Source organism: Capsella rubella, unplaced genomic scaffold (genome assembly GCF_000375325.1).
Source record: "Capsella rubella cultivar Monte Gargano unplaced genomic scaffold, Caprub1_0 scaffold_3, whole genome shotgun sequence".
Taxonomy (NCBI): Eukaryota; Viridiplantae; Streptophyta; class Magnoliopsida; order Brassicales; family Brassicaceae; genus Capsella; species Capsella rubella.
Window position 1 is genome coordinate 11,580,499 of NW_006238921.1, and position 21,553 is coordinate 11,602,051.

At 36.6% G+C, this 21,553-nt stretch overlaps 2 protein-coding genes and 1 long non-coding RNA gene across 4 annotated transcripts; 2 read left to right on the plus strand and 1 right to left on the minus strand.

Annotated features, from left to right (window-relative positions):
- Positions 1-1,502: 1,502 nt before the first annotated feature.
- LOC111831444 (callose synthase 5) lies at positions 1,503-13,274 on the plus strand. Its single transcript, XM_023785566.1, has 41 exons — positions 1,503-1,597; positions 1,685-1,716; positions 2,176-2,376; positions 2,478-2,578; positions 2,973-3,094; positions 3,182-3,278; positions 3,393-3,503; positions 3,602-3,730; positions 3,830-3,922; positions 4,190-4,281; positions 4,380-4,506; positions 4,599-4,736; positions 4,819-4,895; positions 4,981-5,059; positions 5,140-5,265; positions 5,345-5,459; positions 5,579-5,913; positions 6,226-6,278; positions 6,374-6,434; positions 6,530-6,611; positions 6,698-6,747; positions 6,826-6,912; positions 7,315-7,437; positions 7,526-7,620; positions 7,697-7,781; positions 7,860-8,020; positions 8,364-8,487; positions 8,663-8,757; positions 8,877-8,994; positions 9,082-9,233; positions 9,498-9,607; positions 9,689-9,814; positions 9,895-9,963; positions 10,177-10,366; positions 10,455-10,566; positions 10,663-10,782; positions 10,871-10,986; positions 11,086-11,169; positions 11,304-11,416; positions 11,506-11,735; positions 11,828-13,274. Exons 3-41 carry the CDS (start codon positions 2,184-2,186, stop codon positions 13,106-13,108), a joined length of 5,772 nt encoding a protein of 1,923 aa, XP_023641334.1. The 5' UTR covers positions 1,503-1,597; positions 1,685-1,716; positions 2,176-2,183; the 3' UTR covers positions 13,109-13,274.
- A 122-nt stretch (positions 13,275-13,396) lies between these two features.
- LOC17893589 (BTB/POZ domain-containing protein At2g13690) lies at positions 13,397-15,799 on the minus strand. Its single transcript, XM_006297294.2, has 2 exons — positions 14,985-15,799; positions 13,397-14,449 (listed from the first exon to the last, which is right to left on the minus strand). The coding sequence occupies exons 1-2, from the start codon at positions 15,732-15,734 to the stop codon at positions 13,538-13,540; spliced, it is 1,662 nt and encodes a 553-aa protein (XP_006297356.1). The 5' UTR covers positions 15,735-15,799; the 3' UTR covers positions 13,397-13,537.
- A 1,780-nt stretch (positions 15,800-17,579) lies between these two features.
- On the plus strand, positions 17,580-20,431 carry LOC111831591. Of its 2 annotated transcripts, none has more exons than XR_002834683.1 (3): positions 17,580-17,689; positions 18,076-18,161; positions 18,367-20,431. It is a non-coding gene; the product is annotated as an uncharacterized LOC111831591 (long non-coding RNA). The 2 variants fall into 2 exon arrangements; XR_002834684.1 differs by having other exon boundaries at positions 18,578-20,431.
- The last annotated feature ends 1,122 nt before the right edge of the window (positions 20,432-21,553 follow it).

The window sequence follows — 21,553 nt, forward strand, 5'->3', positions numbered from 1 at the left end:
TAAACGCAAACCAATAATTAACGCTTTGTACTCAACTTTGTTGTTTGTAGCCGAGAACCGTAGGTGGAAAGATTGTTCTATAAATTTTTCACGGTAGTGTGTCGAGTCAAACACCTATTCATGAACCTTGTTTTAATTAGGAACCATCAACATGTAGCTTCCATGTTGCGTACACTAGGTGATAGTTCGGTTAAAAAGTCGGCTATTACTTGGGCCTTCGCTCTAGTTTTTCCTTTATACACTAGGTTATACTTGCTAAGATCTATCACACACTTCCCTAATCTTCTGGACTTGCTGGGACCGTGTAATATTGACCGGAGTGGTTGAATTGTCAACACTTCTATTAGGTGCAACTGGAGATAAAGATAAACATTTCGGACTGACACCACCACGACGAGAGCTAATTTTTTCATACTAGTGTACCTAGTTTCTGGACTTGTCATACTCTTGCTGACATAGTAGATTGGTCGCTACTTTCCCTGGTATTCTCTTACATTTACGTCGCTAATGCATTCTTCGACATGGTCACACGGATACGTAGAAATATAAAGTTTCTCCTATCTATGGTTTTGACAAGATCAGCGGATTGGTGAGGTATTTTTTTTCAGTTGTTTGAATGCATCATTGCACTTTTTAGCAACTAGTAGAAAGAAAGACACTTGTCTGTAGATCGGAAGATGATCATATAGAGAGTTGTGATCATGCCCATAAGACGACGTACCTCAGAGTTGACATTGTTAAGAAAGCATTTACCTGACTAGAATTTACTTTTATGTATGTACAATGCGTAATTACAAATATTTGTTAAAATTAATTTATACTCAAAAAATGAAAATTAGACCCTTTTTCTGGTCACCAAAACAGGAAATGGATAATATATACTATATCTCATCAAAATCTGACAATTAATTGGTTGATATAGTTCAAGAGATTGGGTAATAATAATATAGAAATATAATTGTTTGAATTGAATTAGTTTTAGACATCACATAATTCTTTCTATTCTTTTTCCATCATCATATAATTCTTTCTAAATTGGGTCTGATTGTATTAGTATCCCAGTCTCCCTTACTTGTTAATTCATTCTTCAAACAATGTCTATTTTGGTCAATATAAACTCATGCATGCATAAACATAATCAACCAAAATTGAGAAATTGACCCAAATAATGAACTATATTTATTAAATTAAATATAAAAAAAACAACAATTCGTTAATTAAATCCGTTAATGGTTACAAATTTAAATTAACACCACACTCTCTGTATAATAAAACTCCTCAAAACTTGGAAAAATATAACAGAAGAAATTGGAGAAAGATACGGAGGTCCATTTATGAGAGACACACCATCGCTATTTTATCAACCTCTCTTACTTCGCCACGTGTCATCTCTTCTCTAACTGAAAATATTCTCCCATTTCCCTCTTAAACCCGTAATACAACACTTTTCCCCCATTTTTGATTTCTCTCTCTCTTTTGTTCTTCTTCTTCATCTTCATCTTCTTCCTCTCGCCATTTTTTTTTTTTTGTAATTTTCTCTCTCTGTGTGTTATGTTCATCCCCGACGCGAAATTGAGTCACCTCGTCTCTGCTTCAGGTGAAATCGTCGTTCGATTTTATCTTAATCTCCATGTTTTGTATCCTTCGATTACACTCTCACGATTCGTTTCTTCAATTTCTTCAGGGAAGGGGATTTAGAAGCTCTTCGCATCTAACGTGAGTTCGCTTGTTTTTTTTTTTACGTCGATTTAGCTTCCGTGAGAAATGTGATGAGAAACATTGAATCGGTGTTTTATTTTCGTTTTCATTATCTTCTTCTTCGTCGCATGAGCTCTTGATTTTGATTTTTTGTCGTCGTTGCTGATTTTGAGGTTGTTTAGTGTGTTCCTTACGATTCCGATTTGAGTTCCCGTGAAATTGTTTGCGGAATTTGGTATCTGGCTCTTCCGTGTTCGTCTTCTTCTCGATTTCAGTTTCCGTCGCTTGATCGAGCTCCGTTTTTGATTGTTCATGTATTTACGGAGCTGTGTGTGTTTGAGAGAACGTGTAATTTCAACGTAGCAGCTTAATCTCTTGACAAAATTTGCTGTTTTTGGTTTATTAAATCCTTTGTATCGTTGTTTCTATTTGTTGTTTTGTTGATTAGAATCGTTGTGATTGAATGTTTCGTAACAGGGAGAGAGATGGCACAGAGTAGTACATCTCATGACTCTGGCCCTCAGGGGCTTATGAGGCGGCCATCTCGTAGTGCTGCCACAACAGTGTCTATTGAAGTTTTTGATCATGAGGTGGTTCCGGCCTCCCTTGGTACCATTGCACCTATTCTACGTGTTGCTGCAGAGATTGAACATGAGCGCCCCCGTGTTGCCTATCTCTGTATGATTATTTTGCGTTTCCTTATTTGATTGCTTCTAGTAATAAATCTGAACTACTTCAGTTTATGTCACTCACTTTAATTTTCATGTGCTTGTGTGAAGGTCGATTTTATGCATTTGAGAAAGCTCATAGGCTGGATGCAAGCTCTAGTGGAAGAGGTGTGAGGCAGTTCAAGACACTTCTGTTTCAAAGATTAGAAAGGGTAATCATCTCTTACTATTCCATTCGCACAGTATATAGCAATTCATTAGAACTTTTAAATCAGGCTTTTATCATCTAAACCCCCAACATAGATAGATAGCCAGAGTTAAGATGAACCCATCTGTAGCTTTCTTGATATTCTGTGTAGTAGTTTTCACAAAGGATGTTTTCAAATTCCAGTTTAAAAAGTCATCATCTCAGGCCTTCACCTTATGATACAGTCTGCTACTTGAAAAGTTCCTTTATTCACAAGATCTACTTTGCAAATTACTCATAAATGGGGGCTACAGAGTAGAATTTGTTTAACACTTTTGAGATTATCCATTTGAAATGATACAGATAATGACATTTTCTTCTAGCATGAGTAGATATAATAACAAATTTTTATGACACAGGACAATGCGTCAAGTCTTGCTTCTAGGGTGAAGAAAACTGATGGGCGGGAAGTTGAGAGCTTCTATCAACAATATTATGAGCACTATGTCAGGGCACTTGACCAAGGAGATCAAGCAGACAGGTAAAGATGGTTGTTGTGTGTGGGGCTTTGAAGATAAAAGAAGTAGTGTTCTTATTCTGACGGATTTTCTGAACCATCATCTTGCAGAGCTCAGCTTGGTAAAGCATACCAGACGGCTGGAGTGCTCTTTGAAGTGCTTATGGCAGTTAACAAGAGCGAGAAAGTGGAAGCAGTAGCTCCTGAGGTTTGTGTCCAAATTCTATTTCTTCAGAGCAACCAGGACAGCTATAAAAGATTCATTAATGATTACATTACCGAGATGGGAGTTTAAAACGTTTCCATATGTGTTTCTGTGTAGATTATTGCAGCTGCTAGAGATGTCCAAGAAAAGAATGAAATTTATGCACCGTACAACATTCTTCCACTAGATTCTGCTGGCGCTTCGCAGTCCGTTATGCAGCTTGAGGAGGTATTTATTATCTGAATGATTCTCCCAATGTTTTAATCCAATGGCCGCTGAATTTTCATATCTGCCTTCTTATACCTCTAACGCTGTTTGATGACTAGATCAAAGCCGCTGTAGCTGCCTTGGGTAACACTCGTGGATTGAACTGGCCATCTGGATTTGAGCAGCACCGAAAGAAAACTGGAAACCTGGATCTTCTTGACTGGTTAAGAGCTATGTTCGGATTTCAGGCAAGATGGTGATCTAAAAAGTGTAACAAGAAGATATGATGTACTGATGTTAAAGCAGTGAGACATATTTCTTACCACTTATCTCTTTGGTTTTTACAGAGAGACAATGTCAGAAACCAGAGGGAACATCTGGTTTGTTTACTTGCTGATAATCACATAAGGTTGACTCCCAAGCCAGAACCTCTGAACAAGGTACCATTGATAGTTCCATCCGTTCACCTATAGAGCATTTTTTCATGTGCTTTGAGAACCACCGGTACTATTGTGATGATTAGAGTGCATAATTAAAAGCTTTGAGTACGGTCTGATTAAAGTTCATCGACCTTAATTGTGAACAACACCATAGACTGGTTATTCATTTATATCAAGGGGTTTCTTTTCCAGGTCCCTGAAAACAGAATTATCCTATGCAAATAGAAAAACTTTTAATAGCTCTATCTAACTAATCTATATATGCAGCTCGATGACAGAGCCGTTGATGCCGTCATGACAAAGCTCTTTAAGAACTACAAGAACTGGTGCAAATTTTTAGGACGTAAACATAGTTTAAGGTAGCTGGCAACATTTTCTTTTTAAAATGCCTTGGATGGGAAATGTTTTTGAATGATGTTCATATTGTAATCAAGATTCACTCTGTTTTTATGATAAGGCTTCCTCAAGCTGCTCAAGATATACAACAGAGGAAGATACTATATATGGGCTTGTATCTTCTCATCTGGGGTGAAGCTGCAAATATTCGCTTCATGCCAGAATGCTTATGCTATATTTTCCACAATGTCAGTGATTCTCTTCATTTACCTTTTTTAATTCCTTTTTGTTTCCCTTTTCTCTGGCGTAAAAATTAACTATATCTCTTGGTTATGCTCAGATGGCTTATGAACTCCATGGTCTCTTGGCTGGAAATGTCAGCATTGTTACTGGAGAAAATATTAAGCCTTCTTACGGTGGAGATGATGAGGCATTTCTACGGAAGGTCATTACACCAATCTACCGTGTAATTCAAAAGGTACATGTTTGACTGATAGGTCGATGACATTTTAAGAATTTTTGACATTGTATACACCACAGCTAACTTTTTTATGAACTAGGAAGCAAATACGAATGCGAATGGCAAGGCTGCTCACTCAGATTGGTCCAACTATGATGATCTGAACGAATATTTTTGGTAATTTTGACCTCAAGTCTGTAAATTGAACGTTGAGTTGGTGAGGACACCAAAAATTTATTATTTTTGCATCACTGTTATGTAGGACTCCTGATTGCTTCTCTCTTGGCTGGCCAATGCGTGATGATGGAGATCTTTTCAAATCAACCCGTGATATGACACAGGTAGTCTCTTTTAGTTTTCCTTAGCTGTTTCCCTTCCCCCATTGATCTAATCAGTACTTCGATTTTATATTTATTGATAGGGGAAAAAGGGATCGATAAGAAAAGCAGGAAGTACAGGAAAATCAAATTTCACTGAAACTCGAACATTTTGGCACATATATCATAGTTTTGACAGACTGTGGACATTCTATTTATTAGCACTCCAAGTAAGCAATCTGGCCAAGCTATAGCATGATTCCTCATAACATGAGTCAGTCAATATGACATTTGGACTTTTCAATATAGGCAATGATCATTCTTGCATTTGAACGAGTGGAACTGAAGGAAATCTTACGCAAGGATGTTCTATATAATCTATCCAGTATCTTCATTACCGCGGCTTTCCTACGCTTCCTTCAAAGTATGGCACTTCAACGCTGTGATTTTTTTTCCAATTTTTTATATGGAGTTTCTTTGTGCTCATCATTTGGTTACGTTTCTTGATAATAAAGGTTACCTTGTTTTTTGCTTTTATGCTAGGTGTCCTGGACGTTATCTTAAACTTTCCAGGTTTCCACAGGTGGAAATTTACTGAGGTTTTGAGAAATATTCTCAAGATCATTGTCAGTCTCGCTTGGTGTGTCGTATTACCCCTCTGCTATGCTCAGTCTGTCTCTTTTGCTCCTGGGAAGCTGAAACAATGGCTATCATTTCTTCCACAAGTTAAAGGCGTTCCTCCGCTTTATATCATGGCTGTAGCATTGTACTTGCTTCCAAATGTACTGGCAGCTATCATGTTCATTTTTCCAATGCTTCGACGCTGGATCGAGAATTCAGACTGGCATATATTCAGATTGCTCTTGTGGTGGTCACAGGTATGAAGGCTGGGCTTTATTTTCCCCTCTCTTCTATTCCTCCTGCATGAAAATTCCAATTTATTTAGTCAGCAAAACCCTTAGGCATTTTAAAAGACCTCTGAATTACGATTGTTAAGACTATCTGCAACTGAGAATCATTATTCTTGTATTGCTGGTTAGTTTTATATATATGTCAAGAGGAAATATTGAATTTTTATTGTCTATATCAATGTTTAATTAAGTTTTTGATTTCGGCTTATGCTCAGGGGGTATATTACATGTTGTTTGGATAATTTACTGATGTGGATGTCCCATGTTTATCCTTTTCAGCCAAGAATTTATGTTGGAAGAGGGATGCATGAAAGTCAAATTGCACTCATTAAGTGAGTATATTGAGTCAAATAAGTTCTGCTGAAAAATTGATCGCACATAATGCTTATAGAATATTTTTTGCTAACATGTTTCTTGAAATTTCCAGGTATACGATTTTCTGGCTGTTGCTTTTCTGTTGTAAATTTGCATTCAGCTACTTTCTACAGGTTTGACACTGTATAACGTTATGTGACCTGATTTTGGACTATCATAATCGTACTCACCTTCAGGCTTCAATACCGCTCTTTGTGTCCTCTCCCAGGTGAAACTTTTGGTGAAGCCAACTAACGCAATTATGAGCATTCGCCATGTAAAATACAAATGGCATGAGTTTTTCCCCAATGGTAATTTTGCCATTCGTTCGGAACTATATTTTTCGACTTTGGTGTTAGTATTTTGGGTAAGCTAAATGTTTCGACTCGCCATGCAGCTGAGCACAACTATGGAGCAGTGGTATCCCTCTGGCTACCAGTTATTCTGGTAAGTTTTTCTTAACCGCATGTCTAAATGATGAGATAGCAAGTTTATGGGTGTCTCATGTTCCTCACTTTTTCTCAGGTGTATTTTATGGACACCCAAATTTGGTATGCTATATTCTCCACTATATGTGGTGGTGTCATTGGGGCCTTTGATCGTTTGGGAGAGGTAGTTTTTTCTGGATCCATTCTACTCACTTCTCTTACCCCGGATATCAAATAGTGTTTGAGATGCTTCTTTTACATTGCTCATATGTGTTACTACTCTCTCGATTAACATACTTGCATTAGGGTCTTCTTACTATTTTTAGTTAGTATACAATTTTCTCCTTAATATTACTGTTTTTAGTGTAATCCAAAGGGTTCAGTAAACTAGTATCGCTTCTAAATAGTTGTTTTCTAGTTTCCAAAGGTAGCTATGATAGATCCTCTATAAGAAGTGTTTTTGACTTTCATTCAAACGCATATCTGCTTGTGAGAATTAATTAGATGTCACAGACGCAACTATGGAAATTGATGCAACGTCATTAAAATATTTTAAAACATAAGCTCATTTCTGTTTGTCTTCCAGATACGGACACTTGGAATGCTAAGGTCAAGGTTTCAATCATTACCTGGAGCATTTAATACGTACCTTGTTCCTTCTGATAAAACAAGGAGAAGAGGGTTTTCCTTGTCAAAAAGATTTGCAGAGGTTACACACGACTGTTGCTCTTTTGTGTCTACAAAGTGATTGTTGAAAGAATGTTGTCATACATCTACTAAATAATATTTTTGTGTAGGTCACTGCTGCAAGAAGAACTGAAGCGGCAAAATTTTCCCAACTATGGAATGAAATAATTTGCAGCTTCCGTGAGGAAGATCTCATCAGTGACAGGTAACAACTTAGGTATTATACTACCTTCTTTATAAATCCCAAATTTTCTGTTTCTTAAAACCAACTGTTTGTCCAGGGAAATGGATCTGTTGCTTGTTCCTTATACTTCAGACCCTAGTTTGAAACTAATTCAGTGGCCACCGTTTTTGCTTGCAAGCAAGGTTTGTGATCCTTCTTTCTTGCCATCACAAATACCCTTTCTTCTTCTTTTTATTGATAAAGTTCTCATCTTGTTACAGATACCGATAGCATTGGATATGGCAGCTCAATTTCGAACAAGAGATTCTGACCTTTGGAAGCGCATATGCGCAGACGAATACATGAAATGTGCTGTCATTGAATGCTACGAATCATTCAAACATGTCTTGCACACCTTGGTAATTGGGGAGAATGAGAAAAGGTATTTCCTCATTCATTATAAAAGTTCTTAATTCATTAAAATCTAAAAGGATACCCTTACTCCAACATTCCTCTTCCATTCAAGCTACTGGCTGTCTAATTAGTTCTGATCATAGATGTTCTATACCTTGTCTCCACTTTATTAGCTGATGTAGTGTAGTAAAATTTCTCCTCCTTAGTCTTTATGCATTTACGGCATTTATACGTGCATCAACATTCCTCTGTTTGATGATAAAAAAGTTTATTTATTCTTTCACAATATATGTGCTTCAACCTGCAATTTCAGTCCCTTATTGAGTTCTAGAATTTATTTAAATGATACTAAGAAAAGATACAATCCACAGGATTATTGGTATCATCATCAAAGAGGTGGAGAGCAACATATCAAAGAATACCTTCCTTACGAATTTCAGAATGGCGCCTTTACCTGCTCTTTGTAGTAAATTTGTCGAGCTTGTCGGAATCTTGGTGAGTGAATCACATCCTTGTTTAATTATTGGTATTGATTTAAGACTATCCGTGGTAGTGGATAGTTTTTTATGCCACTTTCAGTATGAATTCATGTTTTGATGGAAAGGATAATACTTGCGAAGCTAATTTATCTGGGAAACAAAATAATTATGTCTAACTTATGATGCTGCAGAAAAATGCGGACCCATCCAAAAGAGACACAGTGGTGCTGTTGTTGCAAGATATGTTGGAAGTAGTGACTCGAGATATGATGCAAAATGAAAACCGGTTAGTGTGCTATTTTTCATAGTTAGAGAACTAGAGAATTCTTCTTAGTTTCTATGTGAATATGCATGTATATAGTATACATACAAAGAAGAATAAACATGGGTGGCACCTTTTTCCAGTGAATTGGTTGAACTTGGGCACACTAACAAGGAGTCTGGAAGGCAACTCTTTGCTGGAACTGACGCAAAACCTGCTATTCTGTTTCCTCCAGTGGCAACAGCTCAATGGGATGAACAGGTAAAAATATCAAAAACTAAAATATAAGGCTGTTAGGAATAATCTTTATAAACATTTTCAACATTATTATTTAATTCATTGTTGTAGATAAGTCGCCTTCATTTACTTTTGACGGTAAAAGAGTCTGCAATGGATGTTCCGACAAACCTTGAGGCGCAAAGAAGGATTGCCTTCTTCACAAACTCACTGTTTATGGATATGCCGCGAGCTCCTCGTGTCAGAAATATGCTCTCCTTCAGGTCTGTTCTCCGGTTATCACCATTTTCAACAGAATTTATGCTTCGTGAATGACACCATGTGCTATCTATATTCTCCAATTCATATTTTTCTACTGTTTAGGAATCCATCTTTTCCAGTTTTTTCACATTTTGTTTTCCTTTGTGCTGGAATGAATGTACAATATAAAATCCGTGTAGCTGATACTATGGAACTTTTATGCATATATACCTACTGCAGAGATCTTCCTTATCAGTAAGCTTAGAGTTTTATTTTTGCGTTTACAGTGTTCTGACTCCATACTATAGTGAGGAAACCGTGTACTCTAAAAATGACCTGGAAATGGAGAATGAAGATGGTGTATCAGTTGTATACTACTTGCAGAAGATCTTTCCAGGTATGTCTTATTGATGACCTCTTGTTGTTGAATTTTTTTCTCAATGCGTTCTGTAATTATATCCCCCAACCCCCATTTCAGATGAGTGGACTAACTTCTTGGAGCGGCTTGGTTGTAAAGATGAAACTTCTGTTTTGGAGAGTGAAGAAAATATATTACAGCTTCGCCATTGGGTTTCTTTGAGGGGACAGACTTTGTTTAGAACAGGTAACTTATACCATCCACGCCTACTTATATTTTGTTTCATTGTTTTTTTTTTTTTGCTTACACCAATTTGTATCCTGCAGTTAGAGGAATGATGTATTACAGGCGGGCACTAAAGCTTCAGGCTTTTCTTGACATGGCTAATGAAACCGGTGAGGCCTGATTACTTGACTTGTGTTTAACTAAAATCAGCTGCACAGATTAAACGTTCAAGTGTTTTCAACTCACTGTACTATGCCATTCTTACATTCTACAACCACAATATTGACAGTGTTAATCATTTGTGTGAAGTATTCATAGTTTCATATCGAACATATGCTCGACAATCTCGAATAAGTACTTATAACATATCTTTTGTTTTACAGAAATATTAGCAGGGTACAAAGCCATTTCAGAGCCAACTGAGGAGGACAAGAAAAGTCAGAGATCCTTGTACGCTCAGTTAGAGGCAGTAGCAGATCTGAAATTTACTTATGTTGCTACCTGTCAGAACTATGGAAACCAGAAGCGAAGTGGAGACCGGAGAGCTACTGATATCTTGAACCTAATGGTTAAGTAAGTCCCTCCTCCATCTTTGTTCCTGAATAGATTCCAGCATTGGTTAGTTCCCTGGTGAGTCTTATTTTCATATTCAACGCTGCAGCAATCCCGCCCTACGTGTAGCATACATTGATGAGGTTGAGGAACGAGAAGGCGGAAAAGTGCAGAAAGTGTTCTACTCGGTGCTTATCAAGGCTGTTGATAATCTTGATCAGGTATTTCTAATATTCTAAATCTTATCAGATTGGCTATACCATATGTCATATTTGAGAACCCCTAGATTTGAACTTTGTATTTGTTACTTTTCAAAGGAAATATATCGGATAAAACTGCCTGGTCCAGCAAAAATTGGAGAAGGAAAACCCGAAAATCAGAATCATGCTCTCATTTTTACAAGAGGAGAAGCTCTCCAGGCTATTGACATGAATCAGGTAAACTACATTCCCCCAACCGGCAATTTCCACAACAACAAAAATCTTTGTTGGAAGACTTTTACTTACCAAAATACTTAATAAATAGGACCATTACTTGGAAGAAGCACTTAAAATGAGGAATCTGCTGGAAGAGTTCAATGAAGACCATGGAGTACGTGCACCCACTATTCTCGGTTTCAGAGAACATATTTTTACTGGCAGGTATTTGGGAAACTTGATTATTATTTTTTGTTGAGGATAGAACTCCCTTATTTTTGCTAGCTGATTTATATGTGTTTCACTTCGGCATGGTGCTCGCAGTGTTTCTTCTTTGGCATGGTTTATGTCAAACCAAGAAACAAGCTTTGTGACCATTGGTCAGCGAGTCCTGGCAAGTCCACTGAAGTATGTCATGGTCTTCTTTCCTTTATTCTACACACATGAATCTTATTTTAACTTAAAATTTAGTAACTGTTAAAAATGTAATCCCTTCTACATATCATTTAACTCACACACACACCTTATATTTCTGATTTCAGGGTAAGGTTTCACTATGGTCACCCTGATGTCTTTGATAGAATCTTCCACATCACTCGGGGTGGCATCAGCAAAGCATCACGGGGCATAAATCTTAGCGAGGATATCTTTGCTGGTTAGATTTATGAACCTTACTTCTTCAAATAAAATAATTGTGTTGGTTCCTTCATCATTCACTTATGATTGATTCATGTATGTATCTAGGTTTCAACTCAACTTTGAGGCGTGGTAATGTCACTCATCATGAGTACATCCAAGTAGGAAAAGGAAGAGATGTTGGTTTGAACCAGATATCCCTCTTTGAAGCCAAGGTTGCTTGTGGCAACGGGGAGCAAACATTGAGTAGGGATCTCTACAGACTTGGGCATCGTTTCGATTTCTTCCGCATGATGTCATGCTACTTCACTACAGTAGGATTCTACATCAGCTCGATGGTAACTTATGATCTTCAAATGTCAAACTAAGTTTATCATTAACTCAAATTTGCTTAAAACAAAACATAACAGAGTAATTATGTGTACTGCAGATTGTTGTCCTCACAGTTTATGCATTTTTGTATGGAAGACTTTATCTGTCATTGAGTGGAGTGGAAGAGGCAATAGTAAAGTTTGCAGCGGCAAAAGGAGATAGTTCCCTCAAGGCAGCAATGGCGTCACAGTCCGTAGTGCAATTGGGTCTGCTGATGACACTACCAATGGTGATGGAGATTGGGCTAGAAAGAGGATTCAGAACTGCTTTGTCGGATTTAATCATAATGCAGCTTCAGTTAGCGCCTGTCTTCTTCACCTTCTCGCTTGGGACAAAGGTTCATTACTTTGGTCGGACCATCCTACATGGGGGAGCAAAGTACAGAGCAACAGGGCGTGGTTTTGTGGTGAAGCACGAGAAGTTTGCAGAGAACTACAGAATGTATTCGAGAAGTCACTTTGTGAAAGGAATGGAGCTTATGGTGCTGCTGATATGTTATAGGCTGTATGGGAAAGCAGCAGAGGACTCAGTGGCGTATGCGCTTGTCATGGGCTCAACATGGTTCCTGGTGGGTTCCTGGTTGTTCGCCCCGTTCTTTTTCAATCCCTCAGGATTCGAGTGGCAGAAGATTGTTGATGACTGGGATGATTGGAACAAGTGGATAAGCAGCAGAGGAGGCATCGGAGTGCCAGCAAACAAGAGCTGGGAATCATGGTGGGAAGAAGAACAAGAGCACTTGCTTCACTCTGGATTTTTCGGGAAGTTCTGGGAAATATTCCTCTCGCTGCGGTTTTTCATCTATCAGTACGGTATCGTTTACCATTTGAACCTAACCAAGGAGAGCCGAATGGGAAAACAACAAAGCATCATTGTGTATGGACTGTCTTGGCTGGTGATCGTGGCAGTGATGATTGTCCTAAAGATAGTCTCAATGGGGAGAAAGAAGTTCAGCGCCGATTTCCAGCTAATGTTCAGGCTTTTGAAGCTGTTTTTGTTCATCGGATCAGTGGTGATCGTAGGGATGCTATTCCACTTCTTGAAGCTAACGGTAGGAGACATTATGCAGTCTCTGTTAGCGTTCTTACCGACAGGATGGGCATTGCTACAGATATCACAAGTCGGAAGGCAACTAATGAAAGCAGTAGGGATGTGGGGATCCGTTAAGGCCTTAGCTAGAGGGTATGAGTACATTATGGGAGTTGTTATCTTCATGCCAGTCACCGTACTCGCGTGGTTTCCTTTCGTCTCTGAGTTCCAAACCAGGCTTCTCTTCAACCAAGCCTTTAGCCGTGGTCTCCAAATCCAACGTATCCTCGCCGGTGGTAAGAAACAGAAATGAGACTCCGTATAATTTCTCTGATTCTCCTTTCCCCAATTACTCTTATAGCACTCTTACAAACTCTTTTCCTCAATTCTTGCTTCTTGTGTTTTGTAAACTTAAGCAAAAACATATACATAATACATGTATAAATCGTGAGAAAACTTACCAATAGATTTAAGTACAATTTTTCTATTATCAGTTGAAGTTTATGTAACAAAAGGAATTTTCTAACATTGTTTTAGTATTTTCAGTTTGAGAAACATAGCACCATTTTTGTGTTTTTCTAACCTTACGACTAGCTTTAGCTCCAAAAAAAAACTCCAGTACAAACATAGCAAGTGGGAGGAGACAAAGGAGATGATAAGTCATTAGGAGTGTTATATATTACAGTCTAAATTCCATAAAGCTAACACCTAACATCAGACTCATGAACTTGGAATTATTTGTTTACCTACAAGAAGAAGACTCTACACCTCTAAGGAATGATCTACGCCACCATATCTGAAACGCCTTGCTTAGATTAGGACACTCAGTCCCATGCTTTGAGAACCACCTGAACCATTCCATGAAAACTTGATACTGTTGCTTTACTGGCAGTGTTAACAGTGTTTGCCCCATCCCTTCCTCTACTTCCCTCATGTCTTGTCCTTTCTTGCATCTTTGTAGCCACCCGAAATCTACTAACATTGGCTTGAACCACGCTTCTACTAGTCCCGCCCTTGCTTCTCCTCCGCATTGAACTCTCCTTTTCCCCATTGCAATAAATATCGCTCCTGTTACTCTGCTTACTTCATACCTCACCATTGGCGATACATTCTCATGCATCTCCACTAGCTTTCTTTGCTTCCCCCATATCTCCACAAATTCCTCTGCTATTTCCCAATCTATCATGATCTCTAGCAGCCAGTTTATGTTCTCTACTTCCCTCGAAATACTTTCAATCAATGGTTTCTCTTTCTTGCTACTACCTCTACTGCCTTCTTCAAACAGCTTAGCTAATGAATCCACGCAACACTTGCCTGCTCTATATATTTCTTCCTTGTTGATTTCAGGCTGTTCTTTCTCATACACTGAACTTTTGCAAAGAAGACCCTTCACCAAAGATCTGAGTTCGTTTCTAGGATTTACATCACTGCAGGAAGTTATTGACCAAACAAGTTTCTTCGACAAACTGTCTTGCGAGTTTTCTGTCTCGTTTGAATTAAACCTTGCCAAAATTTCGCTGGTTGCAGCATCATCAAAGTTATGAATTGCAAGAAGCCTCCTCAGTTTTTCCTCTTCGTCCTCTGTCCAAGGAACAGCTTCAAGATATTTCAGACAGGACAAGACAGCTCTTGAAAATTTGATTCCAGCCGCTACCTATTTGTGGTTAAGAAAAGCTTTGTTAGCACCACCAATCACGACTATATGTTCATAGAAAACAATAAGAATCAATCTAACATACAGAGCAGAGTAATCTTCAAAGTTCCACGCAACAATGTTCATACTCAAAGAGAAACAAAAACCATATAAACTAACATTTAAATGTGAAAAGCTATCTTCATAGATATACTTAGAAGTGAGTAACTTGCACAAACATATTTTGGACCTCTACAAGAACACAAGAGTGTCCCCAACAATAGTTCACTAAAATGACCAAATGAAGCTAGAACGATGAACCAAGTACTAGTCCATATCTCAAGGCAATAAAATCTAAATACTTAGTCAACAATGTACTCTAATACATCCTATCATATTCATATCTAAGGCTCAAGTGTTTAGCCTAAGAAGCGAAAAAAACAGAGTCTTTAACTAAGATCAGCTACAGTGACTAAACCAAATACACTGACACAACAACAAACCCATCAAATCAAACATCTCAATACAATAAGAAACAAAGATTCATATCACAAACCTCAAGTACATCAATGGCTCTGTAAACACCCATTTTCATAAACTTCTTGATAATACCATCACTTCCCTCAAACATAAGTTCTACAGTATCCCTAAACACACCAAGATTCTCCACATCACAAACTTCAATCCTGCATGTGTTCTTCTTCAACCCTAAAGATGAACACTTTTTGTCTTCCACAATCAAACCCGCGAAAACTTCTGAATTTGCAGCTAAAACCTCTGAGCTTAGCTCCAACACCAAAACCCCACCATTTCTCCCCTTCAAACTCAACCTAGCATCGTAACCCGAACCCGAACCCGAATCCGAACCCGGACCCGAGACAGTAACTTCAATCTTCGGAGCTCTAAAACTCTCTGAACGAAGACTGGGAGATGAATCTACAACCACCGGATCCTCTTCTTCATGAGTGGTCTCAGTCTCTTGCATTGTATCGATGGTGAGATCCGAATCTATGGGAGAAACCCGACCCGGTGATAAGATCCGACGCGGGTCGATTCGACCCACTATGTTTAAAGGAGATTTAGAGCTTTGCGGTGAGCAAGGAACGGACTTGGGACCAAGTTTGGGTCTCTGCTGCTGAGAATGAGATTTAGCTTGAATGTGGTTACGAGATGAGATTGAAAGGGCGTCAGGACTCGCCGGAGGTACGGCGAAAGAGCAACACCATGATCGTCGCCGAGATAAAGGTCCGGCGGAGAAATTAGTAGGTTTACGGAGATCAGAGTCGCCGCCGCCCATCGTCATCATAAGAGAGAGAGAGAGAAGTGAGATGGTGAAGTAAAGTGATAGAGAGATTACTGTGTTAGCGTTTTGCTTTTTCTATTTCTGGTTTTTTTTTTTTTTTTTTTTTTAATTTACTTTAATCATGTTAATTAAAGTTTTAATCATGGAAGTATGGAACCATATATTGTTGTGGGCACAAGTCCCTATATTGTTTTTTTTTTTTTTTTTGTTGGTTAACAACATGTGTGTGAAGTGTGAACATTGTTATCGTGATTTAACAAAATTGCAAATGAATCATACTCTATTTTAATTTGGTAAATTCATTCATATATTGTGGCCATTGTGTGATATTTGTCTTGGTACTTACAGTTTTGGTTATATTTTTCCTAACGAATTATCGTTTTGGTTATATTTTTCCTAACGAATGATCCTTTTGTATTTTTTTTTATCTAGACTTATGTTAACATAATTATGAATATTCAAACAGATTAAAAGTGTAAAATAATACTGACAAATTATATATATATATATATATATATATTGAGAGACATTGTTTAATGCGACGGGTTTGAAATAATATATTAAAAATAAAATATTATTGTTCTGATATTTTAATACGGTTTAAATTATTATTTTATTATTTTTAACAACATTGATATAGAATATGTCAAATCAACTCGTTTAATTAAAAATATGTTAAATCAACATATGCATTTATTTGCCATTCATGTATTTCCAACTCTATTTATTTTTCTCTTTTGTAAGAAGTTAAATATTTTTCATTTTACCATATTTGATGTACTTTTTTACTTATAACCATATTAGCAATTCTAGAAAATATTATACACAAACACATTTTATATATTTTTATTATAAATGCTTGTCATGTAACATGTTACCATATGCTTTAATTTATCACTCATGTATTTTTCAACCTTATTCATTTTTAGTTTCTAAAACAATGTTTTTTATTTATATCCGAATTTTAGTAACTTAATTAGCAAGTATAGTAAAAATTAATAGATATAAATTATCTTAAGATTGAAGGTTCTTAGATACATTAATTTAACAAAAGATATAAAACTTCTTAAGAACACAATTTTCTAATTTCTCTCAAACAAATTTGGACTATCACTTATCTGTATGATACCGTTTTTGTTCTGTTTTGTTTCAAATTATTTTTACCATCATTAAAAAGCTTAAGAATATTGTAATTTTATGAGAAATACCCTAGGACAACACTATTCTAGATTTTTCTTCCAAAAGTAGCACACACGCTCAAGTATTCCAAATCTAGCATTTGTTAATAGTGAAAATTTGGAAATCTGTCTTCTTTTCAAATTTTCCTTTGAAAAATAACCTCTGTTTTTTTCTCATTTTTAAATTAATTTCCATATATATAAAATTACTGAAATAGCCTTATTGAAATATAATGGAATTAAAAAAATTAGAATTAAACAAAAGCACAATTATTATTTTTTATTTATTTTTTTCCAAAAATAATCTAGAATTCTAGATATGTCATATTTTCAGATCTGAAAATATTCTACAAATTCGAACAAAGGGGAAATATTTGAACAAATCCAAAAAACAGGCAACCATATTCGAACATGTGGCTTGTATGATTTTAAGACAATAACAGCCATTGGGCCATTGTACACTTCAATTGTATCCTTTCGTAGTTTAATTAATATTACTTGCTGATGTGTTACGATTTTAATGGGCTTATTAGTTAGATTTGGTGTGACTTGATCGTAAAAGTATGTCTTTTAATCTGCAATGGGCTTATTAGTTAGACTTGGTGTAATTTTATGGGCTTATTAGTTAGTCTTGGTGTAATTTTCATTTCCATTCAGCTTCACCTTCTTCTTCCTCCGGCGGGGAACTTTCACAATCAGATTTTTTTTTTTATGCTAAGGAACTGGGTTTTGTACTCTCCGGTTTTCTGATTCCAAACATTAGGATCTCATCTATCAACTGTGAGTTTATTGCATTCCCTCAATTGCATTTCCTCACTTCCTTTATGTGTTTATGAAATTCTGAATTTGAGATGTTTACTTGTTGCTTTGTTTTACATCGATCAATCAGTTACCCTATCTTATGTGATTCAAAGTTTCCAATTTTTTTTTCAATCTTTGTTACAAGCGTCCCGTTAGAAGATGGATCATGTTTGTGTTCTCTAGATTGTCCTGGGTCTCAATTTGAGCTGAAATCTAGGAATAGAATATTTTCTAGTTTTTGATTCAATAGCTAATCGTTGTTGGCTTTTGAAAAATCTTTTACTGCTTCTAATTTGGGAGTGTCTTGTATTTATGATTATCATTATATATTGTTAATGGTGATATGCTTGTTTCTTTTTTTATAGGAAAATGCTGCATATAGCTAGTGTTTTTGGAGAATGGTTGGTGAAGAAGATATCATGGAAATTCATGGTGAATAAAAATAAATGAGGTAAATTATTCACCATTAAGGATGATTTGAAGTTTGATGATATGATTCATATGGTTCACGATGATTTCGGTATAGATAGGTTGATTGATAAGGTAGATCTTAGCTATGTGTTGCCTGAACCAATGCTGAAAAACATGCTGAAAGATACTTCTCCTGTCTTGGTGAATAATAACTGGCAACTGGAAAGTTTATTTTAATTATGCAGATCGATGCATGTTCGTCTTTGCATCTCATCTAAGAATTTAAACATACAGCATCAAGATCATGGTTTAAATTTTTGTGAGATTTCTATGGTTTCTAGAGAAGGAGATGAGAACATGATTAGAAAGTCATCTAATAATGTTGGTAGACAAGATACTGTTGATGACACTAAAGTTGAGTTTTCTAACTTTCATGATGGGAATGTCATTAAAAAGGGGCAATGGTTCAAGAGTAAAGCAAACCTGGCTTGGAAAATACGGATACTTGCAAGTGAACGCAAATTCAGAATTATTGTTTACAAGTCGGACAAAAAATTGTTGGTTATCAAATGTGTTGATAAAAACTACAAGTGGAAGGTTCGAGCTACAAAGAAGAACACATCAAGTGAGTACTTTTGGATAACAAAGTATATTGACAAGCATACATGTCTCAGTAGAGAAATTGGTCCACCAAAAGCGTATTCAAAGATAATGAGTAAGCTTCTTTTGGAAAACTTTGGAAATGGCGGTCTAAGTATGAAACCAAAGTTGATCTTGACAGGTCTGAAGAAACGATATGGTATTAATTCAAAATACTGGAAGACATGGAAATCAAGAGAAGATGCTTGTATTGAGGTAATGGTTCTGCAGAGAGTAGTTATGCTCGACTCCCAGTATACCTTTACAAGATTAAAAAAGCTAATCCAGGCACAATAGCATGTCTTGAGGTTGATAATCATCGGAGGTTTAAGTACTTATTCTTATTGTTTGCTGCTTGCGCCAAAGGTTATGATTTTATGAGAACAATTGTAGAAGTTGATGGGACCTTCTTGAAAGGAAAGTATGGTGGTGTTTTGCTAGTTGCAACGGCTCAAGATGGAGACTCTAATATTTATGCTCTTGCGTTTGGAATAGTGGATTCTGAAAATGATGCATCATGGCTTGGTTTTTCACCAAGTTGAGATATGTGGTGCCAGATGATCAGAGATTAGTAATGATATCTGACAGACAATTATCCATTGCTAAAGCCATTGGAAAGGTGTATCCAATGGCTCATCGAGGAATTTGCACTTATCATCTAAAAAAGAATGTTATTTCTAAATCTGGAGGAAAAAAGATTGTTCGACTGGTTAGGACAGCATCAAAAGCTTATATGCCAGAAGAATTCAATGGGATTTTTGCTGAGATACGGCGTAAGAATCAGAAGCTAAGTGACTATTTGGCTGAAGCAAATATGCTATTGTGGTCACGTACTTATTTTTCAGGAGATAAATATGACATTACTACAAGTAATTCAGCAGAGTCATTAAATAATGTGTTCAAGGCACCCCGTGAACTACCCATTCTATCATTGATTGAGGCAATAAGAAATACACTTACATGGTGGTTTTTTTTATCGTCGAGAAAGTGCTGCAAAACTTAGTTCATCTCTTACACCTAGAGTTGAGAAAGAGCTCAATAAACGGTGTGATCAGTCATTAAGTTTTGATGTGCAGCCTATAAATCTGCAAGAGTTCCAAGTAACCGATGGGTCAAAATTTTTTGTTGTTGATCTACAACGGATGACTTGCACATGTCGTGTCTTTGATGTTGAGAAGATCCCTTGCAAGCATGCTGCTAAGGCTGCATCGAGTCAAGGCATAGATCATGGGTTATTAGTACATCATTACTATATGAAGTCTCACATGTACGCTGCATATTAAGAGAGTATAAAGCCTATATATGATCTTTCGGATTTGAGTGAGATATCTTCTAATATTGTTGGTCAGATTTGTCTTCCACAAGAGGTCCAAAAAAAAACAAGAAGACCTAAAAAAAGAAGATATAAAGGTTTTGAAGAACAAAGGATGAGGAAAAGGCTCGAAGACAACATACTTGATCAAGATGTCATCATTCAGGACATAATCGTGCCACATGTGACTTTGGTTTTTGATGCGTTGGCTTATGATGTTTCATTTGCTAATTTTTTTTTTTGGTCATTGAATCATATGATTTTTTCCGATTTACTTGTACTGGGATTTTGTTGAATCTTTTCTGGGATTTAGCTCATCAACAAATTTGATTATTAATTTCAATTATATGTTCCAAACGTTTTGTAACGTAACGTAACATGGTTACAAACCATATGAAATGATCACTTAAAATATGCAACATGTCGAGACAAAACAGGTGTAGACAACAAGTTAAGCCACATGAATGTTGTGGTTCTCTCTTCATTATCTTAAGTTGTTAGATCCATGCTTCAAGACCAAGCTATGAGTTGTTGGTCTTTATTACATTTACAAGCTATTAGATGATGCATAGGTTCCTCTACATGTAGTATCCCTAATGAGGAGATCCTTCCAATCCAACAATGAACGTATTCAAAAATAAGAGTTTACCTTAAGAATGGAGTTCCAGTAAACCAAAAATGTCCACATGAATGCATTCCCGGACTCTAATAGAAAACATAACATAACACCAAACTACCTGCTGTCATGGAATCGAGAAACTTAGATCTTTGGCAGTCTGAATTCTTGACTGATAAGTGGTTAATCCACATATCTAGCAGCTGAAACCCATGAATTAATAGCGCCTACAAAAAATTCCGATTAGCTCTATATTTTTTTTGAACATGTCTATAAAAAGAAAAAAACAAGTAAGACGAAGAAGACAACTAATATCAATTAAGTACCTGCAAGATCTCAAAAGCTATGCTGCATGGCTCAAAAAGTAACAATAGATACACATATGAACCAATTGTACTGTATGCATAAGGGAAAGTTTTATCCTCTAAGATTGGAGGAAAAAAGTAAATCCTTTTATTCAACATATCACCAAGACATGCTTGAAATTGGTTACTAAAACAGAAACTGTTATTACACAAAGAAATCAAACAAGAATCCTAAGTAGACTGCGGTCCAGAAAACATAATGAACTCACACAACATCTTTCTCGCTCTATGTCATCCATATTTCACTCAGGAGAAGTTTTTGCCTTAATCTCACCTTTGAGCAGAGTTCATACTATATGAATTTCAGGATAAAATCTCTCACAGTATATACATGTAGTCTCCCTAACGAATAAAACAGAGATTTTAGCTAACCGTGAAGAAGAACACAAAAACTTGAGTTTGACTCAAACCGTTTGAGAAACTCGGACTCACATAAGTTAAATCAGTAGTTCCCCAATACCCTTTAGGAAGCAAATAGTCACATAATAAGAAAAAACAGT